General features: G+C 44.5%; 1 protein-coding gene across 2 annotated transcripts in view; it reads right to left on the bottom strand.

Annotated features, from left to right (window-relative positions):
- LOC126521552 (kinesin-like protein KIF11) overlaps positions 1-21,497 on the bottom strand; it is a 71,738-nt gene that overhangs the window by 14,199 nt on the left and 36,042 nt on the right. For both annotated transcript variants that reach the window (XM_055065909.2, XM_050170250.3), the window contains exons 14-21: positions 19,857-20,029; positions 19,211-19,339; positions 17,649-17,816; positions 12,138-12,224; positions 11,003-11,064; positions 10,342-10,441; positions 7,012-7,095; positions 3,706-4,024 (exon numbers count right to left, since the gene is read on the bottom strand). In XM_055065909.2, the coding sequence (XP_054921884.1) occupies positions 3,706-4,024; positions 7,012-7,095; positions 10,342-10,441; positions 11,003-11,064; positions 12,138-12,224; positions 17,649-17,816; positions 19,211-19,339; positions 19,857-20,029 (1,122 nt within the window). The remainder of the gene's footprint in view (positions 1-3,705; positions 4,025-7,011; positions 7,096-10,341; positions 10,442-11,002; positions 11,065-12,137; positions 12,225-17,648; positions 17,817-19,210; positions 19,340-19,856; positions 20,030-21,497) is intronic.

Genomic DNA, 21,497 nt, shown 5'->3' with positions numbered 1-21,497 from the left:
AACTGATGCAACAAATTTGATTGATTTTTTACCCTTTTTTTTCCATGCACCATCTAGGCAGTTGATTATCTGAGCCATGAATTTTTTCTGAATTATAACTCCGCAATAAAAAAATAGATCATCATAATGTCAATTGCTTGTACTGGAACATGGAAATTGAACAAAATGATCTTTCATTAACTGCCATAAATTATGCAAATAATCCAGGAACATTTGCAAAGCTTGTACTATAAACATTGTGATAATTTCACCAAGGCTGTAAACTTATATAGTCTGAAGTAGACAACTAGAGTGTATAACATTCCACAAGATTGCAATAGAGTCGAATATAGACCGCCAAAATTGATCGAATTATCCGGCAGGTTGAATTAAAAAAGATGCAGAAAAAAATACCAGAACATACTGCAGATTCATTTCGGCAGTATTTGACTTGGTGGAGTGTTAGAATTCAGCAAACGTAGGTCCGTCTTCCAGGTGTCCGAAGCATAAAACTAATGTCAGAATGACATCACAGCTCCTAAATGAAGTAGAAATCTAATGCGCACCCGATATGTTGGCTAGAAAAATTGTTGCACAATGGCGGTCTGATGTTAAAGCGAGCTTCACAACACCGTCTTTTGAAGTCAGCTCCGCCGCAATACAACCGGGTTATGCGGTAAAGCATACAACCGTTATGAAGGAAGTTATGGTTTCATGTTCAATTGCACCACGTTGGCAATTTCAGACCAAATTTTCATGGAAAAAAAAAAAGGGGGGGGGGGGGGGGTTGGAAGGCGCGTGTCACAATCATGTAAACACTGTAAACGCGTCAGTGTCAGCGCACAAATACGCACAGAAGCAAGTTGGAAGCAGTAATGGTTTTGATCAGCTTTCAGAAATGCAACTGAGTTTTCACTAACGCACTGTGGTCCAATCATGCTGGATTGAAGACGTGTGCAGTAGCTGAGTGCAAGAATAGTGACTGGCATATTAAGGAATGGAATGAATGTGTGGCCAAGTTCGCAGACCACTGCTGCAACTGTTCGTACGTGTTACTGGCACTTTCCTTGACGATACAGAAATTTGCTCATCCACCAGCGCTGTTCCACTAACCTTCAAAGAAAGTGCTTCAGCCCTGGAATGTCGGCAAGAGTGAATACCGCTCATTAAACAACAAAGGGAGCAGCGCTTCTGTCATAGTTTCACGTACAGTATCTACATACCTCTCCCCCAACTGGCACGGAGCTATGCTAACTCAATCGCCAACGTGTCAATAAGTGAATGCGTACACACTTGAATAAATGTGCACCATATATGCACTACAAATGAGGGACTACACTGGTAGTGCACATATGGTCAAAGCTGAATGGTTTGTAGCAATCCAGAAGAGTAAGCGAGTTACAAGCAATAATACATCTTTTGCTACAAGGCATTACAACATACAAAATAGCCACATGTCAAGCCTTGCGCTCAGCAAGAACAAATCTATCAGAACTGAGCACACCCGCAAGTGATCGGGCAGAAAATAATCAGGTGGTGACTGCACTGAGGAAATTTACTGAGCAAAACACTAATTCCGATTCAATTCAGGAGCGGAACGTTTGGATAGCTTGCAATACATATTTAGCCCCACTTTCAGAACAAGCACTGCTCGCGCCATCTGAACATAGCTTAATCGGCTCCCAAAGCGCTCTAGCATGTTCTGTGCAGTTGTGGCCAAAGCTTCATGTCGTCCAGCAAGTGATTGTCTCCGATACCTCCTGAAACAGAGGCTTGCTAAGCCGCACCAACGTCATACACACCAATTGTAAACATTGAGACAATGGGGGCAGTTGAGGCAAGCTATGGACACATCACATGGCAGCGCCCGGGGGATCGCCACAAGGGCCAAAAAGGGGCGCATGCTCATGTGTGCGCAAGCTGACAGGTCAAGTTGAAGTTGTACAGCAAAGGCCAATTTTAGGATAGAGAATGAAAGTTTCGGCCCCTAGAAATGCATGGGCACCAGTTGGGATTGAATTAATCGAAAAATGTAACTGGAGTCAAAAGAACTGAAGTCTACTGCATCATTTCCCATCTGCACAGCCGTGCTCTAAAAATAGAAATTACGAAAGAATTCAGGCAGAAAGCTTGCAACTTTCGACAACTAATGGTTGAAATCCCTGGCCATAAATTAAAACTGCTTCCCACAGTCAATAGAATTTAGCACTCTTCAATGCAGCAAATTGGATTCAAATGTGTTCAGCGTTTGTATAATGACAGCGTCTCTGTATTTCCTCAATTTCTGAACAGATGTGGAGCTTGCAGAGAGCGAAAGACTTTGGTTATTCATTGTATTTATTATACGGAAATAGTATTTGCTTAGCAGTTAATTTTCAGGGATAAATAAATTGGGCGATGTGAAATGCTCTTACTAGGAGATTACAGTGCATGTTTCTTTATTTCTCTTAAAAATCACAGTACAAGTTTCCTTGATAAACAGTGATTTTTTAAAATGTTCACTACCTGTAAATGAACAACAAAAAGTTTTCTTTTGCGCATCAAAAGTCTATTTGTCCACAAAAAAGGTAAGCCACAAGTAGAATGGGACTAACAGCAATGATTTGATGTGATGAAATGGCCCCAGATTTCCGTGATCAATTTCGGATACGTTGGACAGTATAAAAAATTGCCACTGCCTTTTTCGAGAATACAGGACAGAGGTGGAATAGAACAGACGAGCTCATCTCTTTCTGGCATGTCCTCATCTCCTACTTGGAGCCAAAAAACAATGAAATGTACCACCACCAACTGACTGAAGCCTATGCATTCTTTCATCCTTTGAGGGTCGATTTTTTTTATTGCAGATTTCAATTCTTAGGGACTTATTTCTAAAAAAATTTACCGCAATGTTTCTAGGGCGACCATAAAGTGAGAAAAAAATATATTTTGCATTGGTATATATGTACTCTTCATTCATGAATAACAACAAAAAAGGAAATGAACTTATAAGAATTAAAAATTTGATGCATTTTTATACACATAGTTCAAGGCCTTGAAAATGCGCAGACGAGAATAATTTGGAAGACTCCAATGTTCCTGCTCTTACACTAATATGTACATCCATACCGTAATCAAACTGGGTAGGTGCGTGCACTCAGGAAAACTGTGTGGTTGTGTGCCTGTAAAAAAAGCATGTGCGACAAACTTCCGCTAATCTTCATCTCATTGCCAACTAGAGGCAATTAGTTTTTGTGAGTGTCAAAAAAAAAAGAAAAAGCAACAGAAATGCATGCACAGCGGCATCCTTCCTGTGCGCACCCCTGTGAGCACTAAACGAGCGGTCGCCCTTTGAGCGATTAGTAACGAGATAGCCATCAGTTTTGCAAGCGCAAGGAGCTGATACCTCCCGCGGAACAAAACACGAACCACCGTCTGCGCGCGCGCCAATGCGTGATTGGTACTATATAGACGCGCGGGAGCAAACTAGTTCTAAAACAAACCATGCAACGAAAACCAAGAGAGGGATACGGGCGAAGAAAAAAATTCCCTGTATTCCCACATAGTGGCAGCACATGATAGAAAAGTTAGGAAATTGGCGGGCTTTTTTAGCGTACAGACGGCGCCATAAATATACGGCATCGGCCATATTTGAAGTTGTTTGCGGCGCCGTATATTTAGGCACGTCATTGACCCTGAAAGGGTTAAGAAAAGTACACAATGCATGTTAAAGGAACACCCTCTTACCAGTGGGGACATACTCCTGCAGGTCATTCCGGAAGAAGTCAGAGACCACCGAGGAGCATTTTGCCATGTTGTTCGCAATGCCTGCACGAAGAGCTTCAGAAATGTCCTGTGCTTGTGCAGTTTGCACAGTGCCACGCTGGCACATGGACAAAAGCTGGCCGCAGCTGTGCGACTCTGTGGCCTCCAAGTCTCCAGTCAAGGCCTTGGCTCTGTCAGCTTGGCCTTGTGCAGCGTCAGTTCCAGCAGCAACGGTTTCTGATATGCCCCTATTGCAGGCTGCCATTCTATCATCAGCAACTCTTTTCTGCTCAGCTAGAATCTGAAACAAAAGAAGCATGGAACAGGACTGTTGGAAACATACCGCTACTGGATACTCTGGAATAAGTGGATCATCTTTCACACACTTAGAGGAAGGAAGAGGAGAGAAACGAGGAAATTAATAATAGGATGTCCGCATGCAGTTCAGTACATTAAAGGACCATGAACGGATCACTTGATCCAGTAATTACAGTGCAAAGCGCGAATTCGTCAAGAGTGGAAAAAGTTGTTGCCATCACCTTTAATGAGACTAGTCCATAAAAACACAAGTGCAGAACAGCAGCATCGAATGCAAAGCTGAAGGTCAATTGCATTATGAAAACCTGCCTGCAGTGGTGGTAGCACATGCACGCATGAGCACACACTGTGCAAGGCTGTAAAAAGTGAGGTCCATTGAGCACTAGATGGAATAAGAAAGGAAAGAAAGTGAGAAAGGGGCATGCTGCTACACCAGCCAAACGACACCAGAGCACCAGGCTTAACTGTTGGATGTGAAATGCACAGTATGAAAGTGACCCATTTCTAGGGCAATGTTATTTACATGGGCTTACTGGGTGCACATCTGCCTTTATGCGAATTAAAAAATGCATTCATTGCAACATAGGGCCAGGAACTGGGGCAAATGCCATATTTACTTGTGTCGGCTAGCAACAGTGATGAGGACAACACGGAAAGCGACAGCACGGGCAATTCAGGACCGACAGTGGCAGAAGCTGCGAGTCACGTCAGCCTCATGAATGCAATCGTCGCGACGAGAACAGCACCCCGCAATCTAAAAGGCGCCCCGCGAGTTCTGCAGCGCTATCGTGCACGTGCGCGGAGAATACGTAATGCCAACGAGGAATTTGCCATGCGAGTGTTTGCCGAGAAGAGGGGGCTGGCTGAAAAGCTGCTAGGCCGCTGCGGCATCAAACGAAAATAACAGACTTTTGTTGCGCGAAGTGAATAAATACTGCCCGTTTTTTCCCTTTCATCGCACCCTCTCCGAGTTCCGTTTTTGACAGGTAAGTGGTCGATCTCGTGCTATTTCGGTTAAACAGTGCTACCGTTTAGCACGTACTTATTCCGAGCTCCGGCCAACTACGGTTTAACGAGATTTCACTGCACAATTCAATCATTTCAAGAATGCCGAAGGCCAAAATTCAAGGGGGGGGGGGGGGAACAAACCTTATTTGTACACATACACTGAAAAATAGTGCAATCTCCTGGTTATGTGCAATTTCTTGCAGCTGGTTTGCAGAGTTGGACACAGGCTTCAAGATCTTCAGGTTGCTTTTTGAAGTTGACTTTCCTTTTGTAATGACTTCAACCACCTTCTGGCACAATGGTCAACAGTCGCCGACCGTTTATTCGGACCTCACGGGGACTGCGGAAATGTCCCAATAAACAGGTGTCCGAAAAAGCAGATTAACGGAAAAAAAAATGAAATACTTTATTTCCACGCACTTATTCTGTCTCGGCAGTAGGCTTGAAGAAATTGTGAATGCGCCGTTGCACGCTGTTCCGTTTACGCGCCATCAGATAAGCCTGAATCTCTGAGAGGGTCGTACGGTCACTATAGGTGGCTGAAAGCACAGTCACTGCTTGTACACGCTTTGCATGCGACGGCAGCGTAGCACATGGTTCGTCATCTTCCAACTCGGAGTCATCGTCTGGCGATGCAGCAGAAACCGTAGTTCTGCGCATGTCAGTACAGCAGTGTCAGCACTTATGAAACTGTCAAATGAGACGGTGTCCAGAATCGCAATGCAACCACTGCGCAGGTCTCAGCAGAACATTTTCCACGTCAGTAGGGAGCACATCAGAAGGCGACAAATCCTAGGCCTCCCGGCACCCGCTTGCCAGCATTTCCCAGCACAGTCTGTGCGGGCACTGTTGGCGCCATTAGACACTTGACGCAATGTTTCCGTATGCCGCGTTGGATCACCGCAACCTCGACAGAGCACACAAAGCAAACACCACCATGCCGACACCAGTCACATAAACGAAAAACGTGGCCTATTCGCAGCGTTGTGCGCGAAGAAACAAATCGGCGGCTGGATTGTCTTGACATGGCTTACTAAGCTGAAACTGGAACTGCTATAGAGCCACTCTATCGAACCAGGCAGAAACGATGATAATGAGGGGGGATTTGCAGTAGTGCCACTTTGTGGGGCAGCAAGGAGGCTCCGTTCAAAACAAAAATGGCGTTCAGCAAGTCGAACCATGCACCGGCCAGAGTCGGTGCATGGTACTCTCGATCGAGTTGTCTAATTTTTCAGACAAGAGGTTGCAAGGTGTCCGAACTTTCAGCAGTTGTTATACATTATGGTCTATGGGGAGCCGCGAAGCAGACTGAACAATCGAGCATGTCCGAATTTTTTGAGTCCGGAAAATCAGTCTACAACTGTAGTGCCCGATTTCAGCCAACGTAACTCGTCACGTTAAAACCAAAAGGGCTGTAGCTTACTTGCCACAAGGCATGCCTAGGGCTTGAAAATGGGGCCGTGAGAGCTGCGGCATGAACTAACCACAAAAACAGCAAAATGGTGGTATGGTTTGGTCACTTGATCTGGCTTTGACTAGCTCCACAATGGCAACAGCGATTTAAACAAGCCTGCCGTTGGTGGCTGTGGACACTGCATATTGCAATTGTTTAGCAACAATCTCAACAAAAAACATATCTAGGATTGTTTGCCTATAGACAGTGTCTGCCCCTGTGCAAGCCCCTGTGCAAAGTCTGTTACTTTGAATGCTCAAAGGACGCCTCCAATATACCCAGTTTTCAAGGAGCACATGAATTTGCAAGGAGGTTCAAGGGCCCTTGAATCTTTTTCCAAATTTAAGGGTGTTCAAGGATTTAAAGAAGGTATACAAAGCCTGGGCCACACTCCCCACTTGAATAAAAATAAAAAAAATTGTTCATTATTCATTAAAAATTATATTATAATTTTATAAAATGTATAAATCATAAATAAAAATTATATTAAAAAATTATAAAGAACTCACTGCAGATGTCGAAGCCACCTCATCAGAGATGCTCTTTTCCACAATCTTATGGATGTTGGAAAGGCTGCCGGAGGCCTTTGCCGCCTGCATAAAATGGGCACATAACGTTTTAACAGGATGGTACAATGTAGAGTGCACCAGCTGCCACATGCAAGGAGGGCAACAATGCAGTTACAAATTATTGCCGGTTCGCAATGAGCCAAACTGACATTAAGAGTAGCTACAAACAGACTTGCTCCTGAAAGCTAGATCTCGGCTTTAAACCTACTTTCAATGATGGGACCTTTACTCTTAAAGGGCCTCTCACCAGGTCTGGCCATGTTGAGCCGTTTTGCGCAGTGCATACAATGCATGCTCACGTTCGTGTCTGCTAATAATTACATCGCTACGCGCCACAGAAAGCTGAAATTTCAAACTGAATGCCGTTTTCCCTTCTCGCAGATGCCGCACTCGAAGACAAGGGACAGGGGGGGGAGGGGGGGGTGACGACGTACATCAGCAAGTGCGCCTACATACATGTACATGTTGTGACGTTGCTCATAATAACCTGTGACACTAAGAATTATTCAAGGCAACATCTGTTACTTGTGTAATCTGTTGCTTCAAGAGAGGAATTAAAGTTTAAAGAAATAATAAAATACACAAACCAAATGTATGAATGTTTGTTTTTTTTGCTTCGCATCACAGGAAGAGAAATGTACTTCCATTTCGTCTGCTTGTTCCTACATCGTGCAATGGCGCACGCAGAGAACTAAACTAATTCTGTACCGGGTTCCAGCGTCGCGTTCATGCACCTTTATCCTCTTGTAGGACCTACTTATACCACTAAACAGGTGCTCTCGTGCCGAGCGCACAAAATTGCCCCCAGCACAAAACGAGACAACCGCAACAGCTCGCGTGCGGGATTGTCACCATAGGGGCGCAACTCGGCAAAAACGCGAGGGAGAGATGAAAAAGGCACGGCCTGCAACGTATTCCTTCCGCGATCCTCGAGCTTCGGTATGGGAGAACGCAGGGAAGGAATTTCGCTTGCGGAGGCTAGACTGGGCAAGTGTAGAGTTATGTTGGCGGTGATGCCTGCCTCATGAAACCATGAGTTCGCGGCACTGAAATATTTCTATTTTGGCTATTAAGGAACCAATTTGAAGAAGTACTGCGGTAGAACACTTCCTAGAGGGCATGTAACAACTTCCAGCATATAACCAAAATATGCTATGTGGCCTGGTGAGGGGCCCTTTCATGAATGGGGGTTCCATAACACACCAAAATTGAGTACAGGGACTTTGTGTTATGGTAATCTCAATCTTGTAGCAAACTGGCTCTCTAACCCAATAAGCATTTTCGATAAGCCTAACTTGTCAGTATGATACTGCTAAACATTGGCAATGTTCCTGTTTTCAAAATAAATTCAACGAAGGAACTTTCCTTGTACTACATAGATGGCTGCACAATGTTGTCAGTGCTCAAAAGCCAGATTTAGTGCACTCATGTTTTAGTACATCAATGGCAGCACTTCTTCAGCACTCAAAGGCAGTGTATTCAATGGTTGTATTCTATTAGATAGATAGTAGCCCTTTGCAAGTGCTGAAATACTTTGAAACTGGGCTTGCAGGACAGGTTTATGGCAGTGATCTCTCTCTCACACACACACACACATACACACAGTCAAACCTCGATGAAACGAAGGCATACTAGCAACGAAAAACTTTAAACGTCAAATTAACGAAATTTGCAATTTAAAGTCAGCAGTAAAAATAATCTCCCAAATTCCGAGGATATTCTTGATAGATATTATATAGTCAGAAATAATTGATAAAGAAATCGCAAGAAGGTCCGGCAATAACCCCGTTAGGAGTGCCAGCGAGGCGGTGCAGATCATGCCAAGGGTAATCCACCAGTGTGGCTCATGGCATCCAATTCGAGAGTGTTTGATTTGCTATCATAAATCTTGGAGGCATGGCAGAGCACGCTGACTTTGCTTAGTGCCAGCAGTCGTCACCAGATGGCACCCGCAAATTAAAAATAATTTTAAAAGATCTATATGAAGGAACGTTCATAGATTTATCAGTGTCGAACATCGCTCAGGCAAACATCAACAGATCTCGCTTTGACTACGAGCACTCACTGTCAGAACTCTGTACCACACCTCAGAAACTTGATTGAGCAACTGCCAACACTAGACACATGGGATCACAATCTGCATCAAGGCACAATCTTGGCTTGTCATTTGCAGTTGCTGCAGATTAACCCAGGACTATTCAGTGCAACTGAATCCAAGGAAAATTTGAATTAAGAGAGATTGAATTTACAGGAATCGACGATATTTCTGGATACTTGCACTGCACTTAAAAGAGAAAGCTGGTTCGGGTGCTCCTATCTAAATACATGTAAAAGGAGAATTAGTTTTTCTCTGCAAGTACTGCACCGAATTTGAAAAAATTTGTTGCATTTAAAAGAAAAACTTAAAATCTAGTGACTGTTGGTTTCAAATTTGTGATTTAGGTCAGAAGTATATTATTAAAATTTGGAAAAAATCCAAAATTTTCATATACAAAACTATCAAGTTTACAACTCTAATTCAGCAATGGAAAATGATATCAATTCTGTGAATTGCATCGAATAGTACGTCTAAAGCGGACAAAATTGAAATGTTACACATGAATCTCAAAAATTTAGTAATATGGAAATACAGCTTCTGCAAAACCCTTGTAAACAACGCAACAAACTCTCATAATATATAAAATGATGTATCGAATTTGTCCGCTTTCAGGGATCTATTGGATGCTGTTTACAGAACCGCAATATTCGTTCTTGATGCAGAGCTATGAATTTGTAAACTTCACGCTTCTATTTTTTTTTTCGAACTTTCGAATTTTAAAAAATATTTTAAACAAAATTCAGGCCCTAAATTGACGTAGCACTTCCTACAATCACTAGAATTTAACTTTCTCAAATGCAGCAAATTTCATTAAGATCAACCCAGGGGTTATCTCGGAGAAACATTTTTGTGTTTAACATGTATTTGAATAGGCCGCGTCGGAGTTGGGCCCGAGCTAAAGCTTCCTCTTAGCCGATGTTCTATTGCATGAGTATGTGCTTTGCATGGCATGCTGTTTAGACAGAATTCTATTGCTTTAAAAGATGCACCTGTAAACGAAAAAGAGCAAGAGGTCCATGCAGCGACAAGGGAAGACAGTACATATGCACACTACTAACTGACAAATTAAAGACTATTGGTTGGCATACATGAAGTGATCGCCTTTGAGATGCATTGGCCACTGAATTTTTAATCTGTAACCAACTACACATGAATGTTACTGGTTTACTTACTCTAGCCAAGCAATCGCTCGCTGCCTTGGCGCCGTCCTGGTGCAGAGCAGCCACGGTGGAAACAAGGCCCCCCGAGGACTTGGCGAGCGATTCAGCATTGCTGAAAATAAGGGCAAGTGAATTCACAGCTCACTCATTGAACGAATGTGCAACCTCTAATAGCTACAAACCCTAATCATAGACGCGACCTCCATTCTAAGCCTGTTGCAGGCAACTGGTCACTACATGTGGCGTCATGAGCTGTGCTCTAGGTATGTCCTGCTGACTACAAAACATGTTGCACATGCAATGTGTCAGTCTCAATGTAGTCTCTGCAAGCTGCTGCTACCAATGCTGCAAATAACAGCAAATGCAGTCACTACTAGTCACTCCTCAGTGTTGGTTAGCAATCAGTGCAGATTCCATAGGTAATTTCTCAGCAGACCTTCGTCAAATACAAACTTTATGGAGACTAAAGCTGCTTGAGGCTGTGTTAATGAGGACACCTAAAAATTGCCTTGCTTTTGTGAAGCTGCAAGAAATTGCTGTGTACAGCAGTGGAATATGAACTTTGTATATGTATTTGTACACATATACACACACACATACCAGTGAAACAACACCAATGCTATGAAGGAATCCATTGGAAAAATGCCAAAACGGGAACTTTCGTAGTACTTGCCTCTTAATGACCGATGTCTGCACCGTGCCTGCTTCTGAAACCTTAGCAGAGAGTCCATTAATCTGCAAACAACAACATTGACAAAATGCTCAAATACCATATTTATTAGAATCTCAGCCTGCAGTTTTTAAAGATGGAATGATGAAACTCCAGGATCAGCATAGATTCGAGGATTTTCATGGGAGCCATTAAAATGGAAAAATGTCACTCCGTTAGCACCTCCGCAAAAAGACATCATTGCTGCCATCACAATCCACTGGCCAGGCAACCACCACACAGGTGAAAGGACGCCATTTTGACTGCATGCTCTTAGCCTAGGCATGAATTGTGGGTGTGCAGGAATGTTCATTTTTTTTTTTGGCATTCGATTACGGCCAGACATCAGCGTAATGGCACAGAGCAACTGGTGTCACTATTGTGCTGCACTTAAGCAAAATGTGCTGGCAGCAGAGAAGACCTGAGTAGATATAAATGCTACATTTCGGATGCACTGGAAGACAGCTTACACGATGCCACGCCGTCTCTGCATGCCCACTCTTTCCACATGCGGCAGATTAGCTGCACTTATAGCTATGCGCAAGCACGGCTGCACCAGGAAACATATGCGCCAACTTACCCCCTCTTCCCCCTACCTTCGCGTCCGGTCACGCGCATTTGATTGAGTTACCGCGAGGTCACACCCCTCCCCCCCCCTCCTTTTGCTCGCATGGGAAGGTGGCACTCGTGAAGCCACCATGTTTCTTGTATTGCCCTCGCACGCTTTCACTCTCACCTAAAGCACGCATTGCATGGGGCGAGACAGGATCATATCGCACTTGTTCTTTAAATGGAACATGGCGCTGCTCCACTTTGGCACTCTTGTCGCACAGGACACAATTTGAGAGGTGTATTCGGAAAGAGCCACTTGCAATTATATCACTTAACCATCCACTTCCGTGGAAGTTTCCATTTATTGTCTCTGTATTCCTTTGCGGCAGAACACATTTTGCTATATTGAGGTCCTAAATACATGGTGCTCTAGAGACAAAGAGGTGATGAAAAGTTAAATACTTCTTGAAGTTCATTATACCGAAGGTTAACTGTACATAGCAGGTTAAATGTAGGTATATTACAGATTACACAGAAAAAGAAATACCTTGGCAATGGTGTCATTGTTCATAGCTTGTGAGGAAAAGAAGAACTGCGAGAAGTTCTCAAACTGTTGCCTGAAAGCAGCCATATTCTGAAAGATGGGGTAAAGGAAAGAAAATGAAAGGCAGTGTAAAATTACAAATATATCGTGTAAGGTGACCATGTGCTAAGCAAGTGCTTCCAGGGTTCTTAAAGACCAAAGCAATGCCAAGTGAAAAACTACAAAAGAACTACTGAACTAAATTCCTGATGTGTCCAAACACTATGGATGTGCAATATGCAGCTTTAGGCAAGCCACACACAATTTTCCAAGCGGAGTGATGCTTCAATAAATGCACAGCTGTAGCACAAGACAACAGATTTGGCATTTTTACAAGACCGGAAAATACAACCTGGTTCGTCTCAACAGTTCAGTCGAATTTTCAGTGATGAGGAATCGCGTGTCAGCACACATCATTGCTTGGTTTCCCATAGTCCACATCTTAGCGAAATTGCATATATAACTGGGCCTGTTACAGGATCAACTGAAGCCCAAGCCTGACCCGAAGCAGTTGGGCACGAGCCTGGCCCGGGATCATGTCAAAGCGTGCTTGCCTGCCCCAAGCCCGCACAGTGCTTTAACATTGCTCGCAGCTTTGTGCATGCCAAGAATAAGCACTGGTCATAGTGTGCACATGTTTTATGTACTCATTTCTGCATATATCCTTTTCACAATCAAATATTGTAGAAAAGCTGGTGACAAAATTTTGCAGTATCTGGAAATAAATCAATAAGCAAGGACATTCTTGATGTGCTGCAGTCTGGCGATAGCAAGGACGCATATATTTTGAATGCCAGGGCAGAGACATTTGAGTTGGTGTCAGCTTTTGCCGACATCACTTTAACGTGAACAGATTTTCATAGTCCTTTAGAATTTGATGTAACAGGTGTGTACTGTAGTGTGCGCTCTGCTGCAGTCACAGAGCACTGATGCACTGACAAAGAATGGTCTGCATGGTTCGCTCTGCAGTTATGCATTTATTTGGAAAACAGTCCGCTTTGCCATTTAGTTCTGAAGGCGTTGTGAATTGCCTTGACATAGTTGTACAGTCAAATATCGATAATTTGAACTCGAAGGTGACCGAAAATTTGTGTGAATTAAAAGGAGTTCGGATTAAGGGAAGCTAACTGAATGGAGGACTTACCTGCAGTGGTGCATGTGCACTTAGCGAACACATGAGTGGGAAGTTCGAGAAGATTTATTCACATGTATTTACAAACTACAGTAATTAGGCGTATCGGTGCTTGTACTGCGATAGGAAACGGCGGGAGCACGCATGTATAAAGGAAACATACCATGTCAAGTGACAATTGCCCCTTCGAACGTTTGGTATGCTCCACCGCGTAACACTGCTGTATTGGGGCGAAGCTGACTTTCAGAAACCGGCATTATGCAACGTGTCATGCTTTCCGCGCTCCAAAGCCTTTTTGGCGAGGATTACAAAGGTGGAGTCATCGGCATTGTTAACAGCGGCGAATTGTTTCAATGAAAAACACGGCACCGAACAGCAAGAAGCTTTGTAGAGAACGTCTAAGCAGCTAGGCCTAGCGTTGCTGCGGTGTGGCTACGGCTGCCAGCGGACCTGCGTGCGAGAGCGCCAGCTCGAGGCGGTGCGATAATCAAAATAGCGGTGCTAATGGCTTCGATTAATGCCTGTTCAGACTTGCGGTCATGGCAAAAAGTCCGGAAATCGGACGACGAAGGCTTTTTGCGTCCGAAATTTAAGACCTTTACACAGTGAATATGGGATACATGGTGTTACAGTGATGCCGTCCGCATTATCGGGCATGTCCCACAAATTGGGAGTCGGGAAAATTGGTCGACTGTACACTGGCAACTCCTCCAGATGAGGACACGGCGCCAAAGACAATTCGCTACGGTTAGTCTCTTTTACTCGAGCCACTATTAGGGCGACTTGGGGAATTTTTGTGCTTCCGAGTATTTCTAGACTATTTAAAATCCCCGATAATTCCTGGTTTTCCCGGTTGGTAGACACCGTCATGTAAACGCAGTCACGTCGAGCTCGGTCAGCTTGATTCTCGACTCGACTCGTTCACATTGGGTTCATGTAAACAGCCTTTGTCGCGCTAGTCGTGCAATGGTCAGTGTGTGGTCACCCCTGAATTACACCGGCACAGTAGATGAAAGGAAAGCCCACGAGGTCACTATGCACAAGATGTTGCGTTTTAGTATAGTTTGCAGCAGAATGCAGAGCCTACTGTCCACACGATGGTGGCATAGCCAAACCATATGACCACACCACAAAGGAAAACACAAGCACAGGGTGGCTAGCGTGGCTGTCAGCACCGTTGTGTTTAGCGAGCGCACTTTGATTCTTAGTGAGGTGGGTGTCTTTCGCATCAAATATATTGAATTCTTATGGGAGGAGTGTTAATTATAATAAGTAAGAACATAATTACAAGTTACATTCTTGTTTTTGTACAAAAACCAAACACCGCTGGATGCGTTTCTGGCGGCTATTTTTAAGAACTCGTTATTGGCTGTGTGACACGACCACTTCTTTGAGGTCGAACTCCCTTAGAAAATCTTCCGCTCCCTTCTCCTAAACGAGATCGTGGGTGCCCGTGTGGTACAGGCATTATTCAAGGCAACATCTGTTATTTGTGTGATCTGTTGCTTCAATAGATGAAATTAAAAAAAATACCGTATTTACCCGAATGCAACGCGAGTTTTTTTACCATAAACAGAAGTGAAAAGTCACCCCCCGCATTACATTCGAATACTAGGTATAAAAATGCTAAGAAAGGCACCAAACACTCATTATTAAGCTCGCTTAATGTGCCGCATTTACAGGCGTGTCAATTGACCTAGTCCTTCAAAGTCGCGCGCTCCAAATTCAGCGGTCAACCAATATGCGAACCACGGCCAGGGTGAGTCGCGAATGCGGTGCAAACACGAAAAAGGCAGAGCAGACGACACCAACGAGAGCGCGCCATCAACGAGTCATCTTGGAAGGACCAAACGTGCTCGTGAGTGATTCTACGACGAGCACCCCTTGGCGCGCGAAATGGATGCGCCTTTTTTTATTCTAGTGACGTAGCGATCAGTTTGGGCCACTGGCGGCGCGTCCTGGGCACTTGTTTCCACGATAGTACCACGTGACCTACACCACGGACTCCTCAGGGACCTCAGGCAGTGCATAGCCGCATGGTCTGTGCTTCGACACGGTGTGTTCCTGCCTGCTTAATGTGCCTACATCCAAAATGGCGTGCTCTCCCGCTCAGTATACCGCTGGCTTCAAGCGCAACGCTATTCTACTCGCCGAAAAAGTCGGTAACTCAGCGGCCGCAAGAAGCCTGGACATCAACGAATCGACGATAAGGGGATGGAGGAAGCATCGCCAGGAGTTGTTCAATTGCAACAGTCAAAGAAAAGGTGTCCGTGGGCCCAAGAAAGGCCGCTTCCCGGATTTCGAGCGTCGTCTTGCGGACTTTGTTGGTGAACAAAGCTCCCGGCTTCTTGGTGTGAGCATTGAAATGCTTCAGTGCAAAGCACGTGAACTTGCGCGAGATGCGGGTTTGGCGCCAAACCAATTCAAGGCATCATGCAGCTGGATACAGAAGTTCCTGCAAAGGGCCAGTCTTTCCCTTCGACGCACTACCTCGATTTGTCAGAAACTCCCCGAGGATTTCGAGTCGAAACTTCTCTCATTTCAGCAGTATGTCATTGATCTCCGCCGCTTTACGAACATGCCACTTGGACACATCGGGAATGCGGACCAAACCCCCGTGTACCTTGATATGCCAATGGTTAGGACAGTGCACAAGTCTGGTGAACACGAAGTTCGGATTAGAAGCACTGGAAACGAAAAGAATCGGATAACAGTTATGCTCGCATGTTTGGCTGATGGTCACAAGCTCCCTCCCTTCATAATTTTTCACCGGAAGACTATCTCGAAAGGAAAATTTCCGAACAATGTTGTCGTACGCTGCCACGAAAAAGACTGGATGGACTCTGGACTCGTCATAGATTGGATTTCCAGCGTTTGGGACCGAAGGCCAGGTGCATTGCTGCATCCAGAATCAATATTGGTGCTGGATTCTTTTCGAGGTCACCTTGCACCCGGCGTGAAAGAAAAGCTGCAGCGTGACCAAATGCATTTGGTTGTTATACCGGGTGGAATGACGTCCATTCTTCAGCCCTTGGATGTTTGCTTGAACAAGCCGTTCAAGGATCGCTTGCGGCAGCTGTATTGGGACAGGATTGAATGTGGATCTACCTCAACACCTGCAGGGAGACTGAAATGCCCGAGTGCATCTACTGTTGCCCAGTGGTTTTCAGCTGCTTGGTATGGGCTGCCTCATGAAACAGTCCACCGCGCAGGTTCTATTTCAAATGCCCTAGACGGAAGTGAGGACGATCTGTTGTGGGAAACAACTAGTCGCAAAGAGGAGTCCAGCTGTGATAACGACAGCGACATCAGAGGAGAGGATGAAGGTTAGGCATAGTTTGCAGGTACTTCAAAAAAGTTGCTCTAGACTTTTCCTATAGTAGTTTGTTTCCCGCGTTACATTCGTGTACTATAGTTTGGGTTCCTTGTGTTAAATTCGCGTTTTTGCGTCTTTGATCTTGCGCGTTCGCAAAGTCGACCCTAGCGTTACAATCGTGTTCTTTTTGTTTCCCGGTTTCGCCCTCGCAATGTCAACCCTCGCGTTACAATTGGGGTCGCGTTACATTCGGGTAAATACGGTAATAAGACAGAAACATAATGTCTGAGTGTTTTTGTTCTACTTCGTACCAAAGCAAGAGAAATGTACTATTTCGTCTGCTTGTTCCCCCGTCGTGCTGACATGCACGCAGACAACGAAACTCATTTTCTACCATGTTCCAGCGTGTGATAATTCTGTGATCTGCTTGTGTCTGCCCAAGCATTCGTGTAGCACTAACCTATACCGCTAGTCAGGTGCGCTCGTGCACAACGCGCAAAATCTTGCACTGCACAAAAGAAGACAAACGCAACAGCTAACGTGCAACCCTGTCGACGGAAGTGTGCAGCGCAGCAAAAATGCAAAGGGGAAAAATTAAGGCGGGGCCTGTGACGTACACATCACATGATCCTCTAGCTCTGGTATGGGAAAAGGCAGGGAAGGAACTTCACTTGCGTAGGCTAGACGGGACAAGTGGAAAGAGTGTCTCTTAGCTCTTAGTGTCTCTTAGAGCATCTCATTAATGCGGCGTTACTGCAATGACACATCAGAGAACTATGATCGACAGAGCACTACAATCACAAATTGACAATATACAATTGACATATATTTTTCGTCGTTGGAAGCATGTCAACAAGGTTGCAGTCTACTTGCTTGAATAAGAGCTTAGCACTGCAAAAAGACTTGCAATCATACATAACAGAAGACAGGAATAATTTCTGCAGCAAGTTGAAATGCAAAATGAATGTGAAGAACAAATGGGGAAAATAAAGAAAGCATTACAGAAGGAGGTAGTACATGTACTGACCTTCTCAGCTTCAGCGTTTTTCGTCTCCATTGCAGCTGAAAGTCTCTGGATCTCTTCATTATTGGCGATCAACTGCCAATTCAACTTGTCATTTTCCTCGACAATAGATGTTACAAGGCGCACCTGCTGATCATGGTGTGCGGTGACCTCGTCGGAGACAAGGCGACACTGCAAGACAATATGTATGCCCAGGAGGCTCAGGTTGGTGCTTGCAAGGTTTAACAGTTTACGAACGACACATTTAAGGCGGCTTGTTTTCCAAATTAGGCTTTTTATGAAGGGCTGTTATGCATCAAAATTTAGCCTTTCACATTTTAAGCACTTCACAGGTTTCAATAGTTAGGCTAAACTGCATGGTGGATTGAGTAGACATCCTTCAACTCATTTATAAACCCCTTGTTTTTCAACACAAACACTGACATAGGTCTCAGGAGGCTCACAGTGGGTACACTTTAACTGCATCTGATGTATGCAGGTTGTTTTGTAGCGCACAAGAGATACTCGAGAAAAATAGAGAAATCCAGTTTAAGTTCTCAAAGCAAAGGTGGGCTATGAGAGACAGTAGTGGAGGATCCCAGATTAATTCTGACCATCTGGGGTTCCTTCATGCACTCTGCATTCAGCCTCCGTTGCATTGCAAGAGTGAAAGAATGTACAGCAAATTTCTGTATGTAATGCAAACTCAAATATATAATGGGCAATTCTGTGGCAGGAAAATATTTTTTTAAAATTTGCAGAATACTACAGTTGAATCTCGATAATTCAAACTCGTTCTTGAAGTATTCTTCGACCAAAGCACGATGCACGAACAGTGGAAGCGAATACAGCGAGTGTAGTTGCTTTCTTGCCAGCTTGATGGATGGTGCTAATTACCTCTGCCACCTAAGGCTGCCACCGAAGCAGCAGTGTTCCTATCTCACAAAGCAGTCAACCAAGAATACCACTCCATTGTAGTTCTACCATTGTTGACCGATGCATGGGGCACACTGCTGTTGGCAATGCGGTTCTATAGCGTTGAACAAGGTGTCTCGAAGTAGGTTAACAAAATTTTAAGCGTAAAGTTTTATTTTGCAATGCACTCCCTATCTGTGCTGTGTCATTTTGCATAAATGGAATTGTCACAAAAGCATTTTTTGCTTTCCTTGCTGATTTCGCTCTTCTGGAGTTCAACTGTATATGCAGATTTCACAGTAGCCTACAGAACAGGGGTGGAAGCAGCCAAGCATGTTTTTGGAGTAGCTCTGGGAGTAGCAAATTTGCTACTCCGGAACAGGGATGGTCTGTTTTGGAGCAGAATATGTGCCTTGGAGCAGCTTGGTAAAGCTCAACATAGCCAACTGAGAAAGGGTGTTCCTTTTTTTTTCGCTTTGAAGAACATTTGAAGGAAGTTTCACAGCACCCTAAAAAAGCAGAAGCAAGAAGTGAGGCTTAGAAGAAAACATCGAAATTTACTTCAAGCAAACCAGCACCTTGTGCAGCTGCATCTTTTTAGTGTTCTTTCAGAGAAAATACAGCAGCATGCTAAAGAGAAAATGATGAATCAAAATGCAAGAACTGCTCACCACCAAAGCAACCTGCTCCCCTAGGGCCGACTGGTGCTTTTCCAGTTCTTGCAGCTTTATTTGTGCTGCTTGCATGCGCTCCAGAACAAGAGACTGGCACAGCTTTTGCAGCCTTGCTTGGTTGTTGGCCTGGAGAGAAAAAAAAAGAAAAAGCCTTTAGCAGGCTCACATGCAAGCACAATGTCAGCAAGAACTACTGGTGTTGCAGAGTCAACATGGAGCTGCAATCGATTAATCAACTGCTTTTAAAAAATGGGGCCTGCAAGAGGTTAGCACAATGGATGCCTCTGAATTAATCATTCAACCCTGTGAAGTTGTTCCTGAACATTCTGCTCAGTATACAAGCATTCTTGCATTCCAGTGCAGTGACCTGAAATCGAACTTACAAGCATGCACATAGCAGCTGAACAACAGCTTCGCACAGCCATGTTGCTCGGCTAGAACTGTGCTGCACATCGACGACTTGCTGTGTTAAGTTATTGATGAAGAATGCAAATGTGGGAGTGCAGAATGCTGGTCTGGGAGCAAGCCAGCAAAACCAAATTTGTGCTCTTATAATAAGGAAACCAGCATTAGTACAATGCTTTCAAAAACAAGACACTGATCCTCCCAACTAGCCATTGTACAGTAAAACTATGCTGTTTACCAAGTCGGCCGCCATCTGAGCCACCTGCTGTTCCTGGGAAGCTTGCATCGTGGACAGCAGTGATGAGAGGATGGAGGCGTTGGCTGCCGCACTCTCATCAGCAAACTTCCTAGCTTCCAATGTGTATGCAGCAACAGCAGCTTGGTGTTGCTGAACGAGGCTGTTAAGAGAGGCTGTCGAAAGAACAAGCAGAAGTAATCAAACAAACTCCCTTTATTCTGAAACATGTAAATGCTGGTCACTCCTAATTAAACACTTAAGAGTTGTGCCAGCAGCATAGACATCAAAAAGCATGCAAAACAGACTTCCAGCTGAAAAAAGAAGAAACGAACAACTCGTAGAATGTACCACTTTGTGGGAATTGTCTTCGCCAGATTTAATTGAGGTGCTTAACAGAAAGCATGCATAAAATAAAGCTCGTGCCCACTCCTACAGAAAACGCAGAATCTCCATTAAAATCTGGCACTTAAAACAACAAGGTATCTTGAAATATTGCAGCTGTACTCATGGACAAATTAATATGGCCATGAAGGCACAGCTTGCGCACTGAAGTCACTCATCAGGGTGTCTACTAAGCTGACATTTCCAAATTCCCCGAGTTCCAATTGCCCCTGAGTTCGAAAAAATAAATGCATGTAAATTACTGCTCTTATGGGCTCAAACCACCACAGGCACATTCGAAAATGCTCTGAAGGTCTATTAGTATTGGGCATATCGGTGCTTGTACTGTGACAGGAGATACCAGGTGCACGCGTGTTTAAGGAATACACACGTACTGGTCCTGTGGCAATAGCCCCTTCACACGCATATGCTTCACTGCAATGCTTTAACGTATGCTTCACCAAGTAACATATATGTACAGAGGCAAAACAGACTTTCAGAAACCGGCATTATGCAACGCACCGCACTTTTGAAGCTTCTAAGCCAATCGCAAGGACCACAAAGGCGGAGTCCGTGCCATTGATGACAGCAGCGAATTCTCCGAATGAAAAACACGGCACCCAATGGCAAGAAGCTTAATAACGAACGTCTAAGCAGCTAGGTCTAGTGTTGCCGCAGTCGTGGATACGGCTGCCAGCAGATCTGTGTGCGAGAGCGCCGATTCAAGGCGGCCAGGTAATCAAAATGGCAGTGGTGGTGGCTTTGATTGTCGTTTCGGACCTGCGGCAACGGCAAAAAGTCTGGAATATTGGACGGCGAAGAGTTATTGCGTTTGAAATTTCAGACGTTCCGATACATCGACTCAATGAGGTATGTGGTGGTGCTGCGAAGCCGTCCAAATTATCGGGCATCTGGAAAGTCAGTCGTTCACCGTACACTGGCAACTCCTCCAGCCGACGAAAGGGCGTCAAAGACAATTCATTACGATTCCCGTCTTACTCGAGCCAGCATTACTGAAACTTTTGATCCTTTCAATAAAATTACAGCTAATTTTCCCTGATAGAGGCATCTATTCCCCGAGTTCTTCCAGACTACTCAATATCCTCGAGAATTCCCGGTTTTCCTGTTTGGCAGACGCCCTCATGGGCATCTGCTAAGGGTGTGAGAGTTGTGCTCTTCGACTTTAGTTTGTCTTTTTCTGTGCGAAATCGGCCGGGATTTATTACACTCTGAGCGCCTCTGATGACGCACTTTATGTTT

The sequence above is a fragment of the Dermacentor andersoni genome, chromosome 6 (genome assembly GCF_023375885.2).
Source record: "Dermacentor andersoni chromosome 6, qqDerAnde1_hic_scaffold, whole genome shotgun sequence".
Classification (NCBI taxonomy): Eukaryota; Metazoa; Arthropoda; class Arachnida; order Ixodida; family Ixodidae; genus Dermacentor; species Dermacentor andersoni.
Note: the sequence above shows the minus strand (reverse complement) of the source record. Positions and strands in the feature narration are given on the sequence as shown.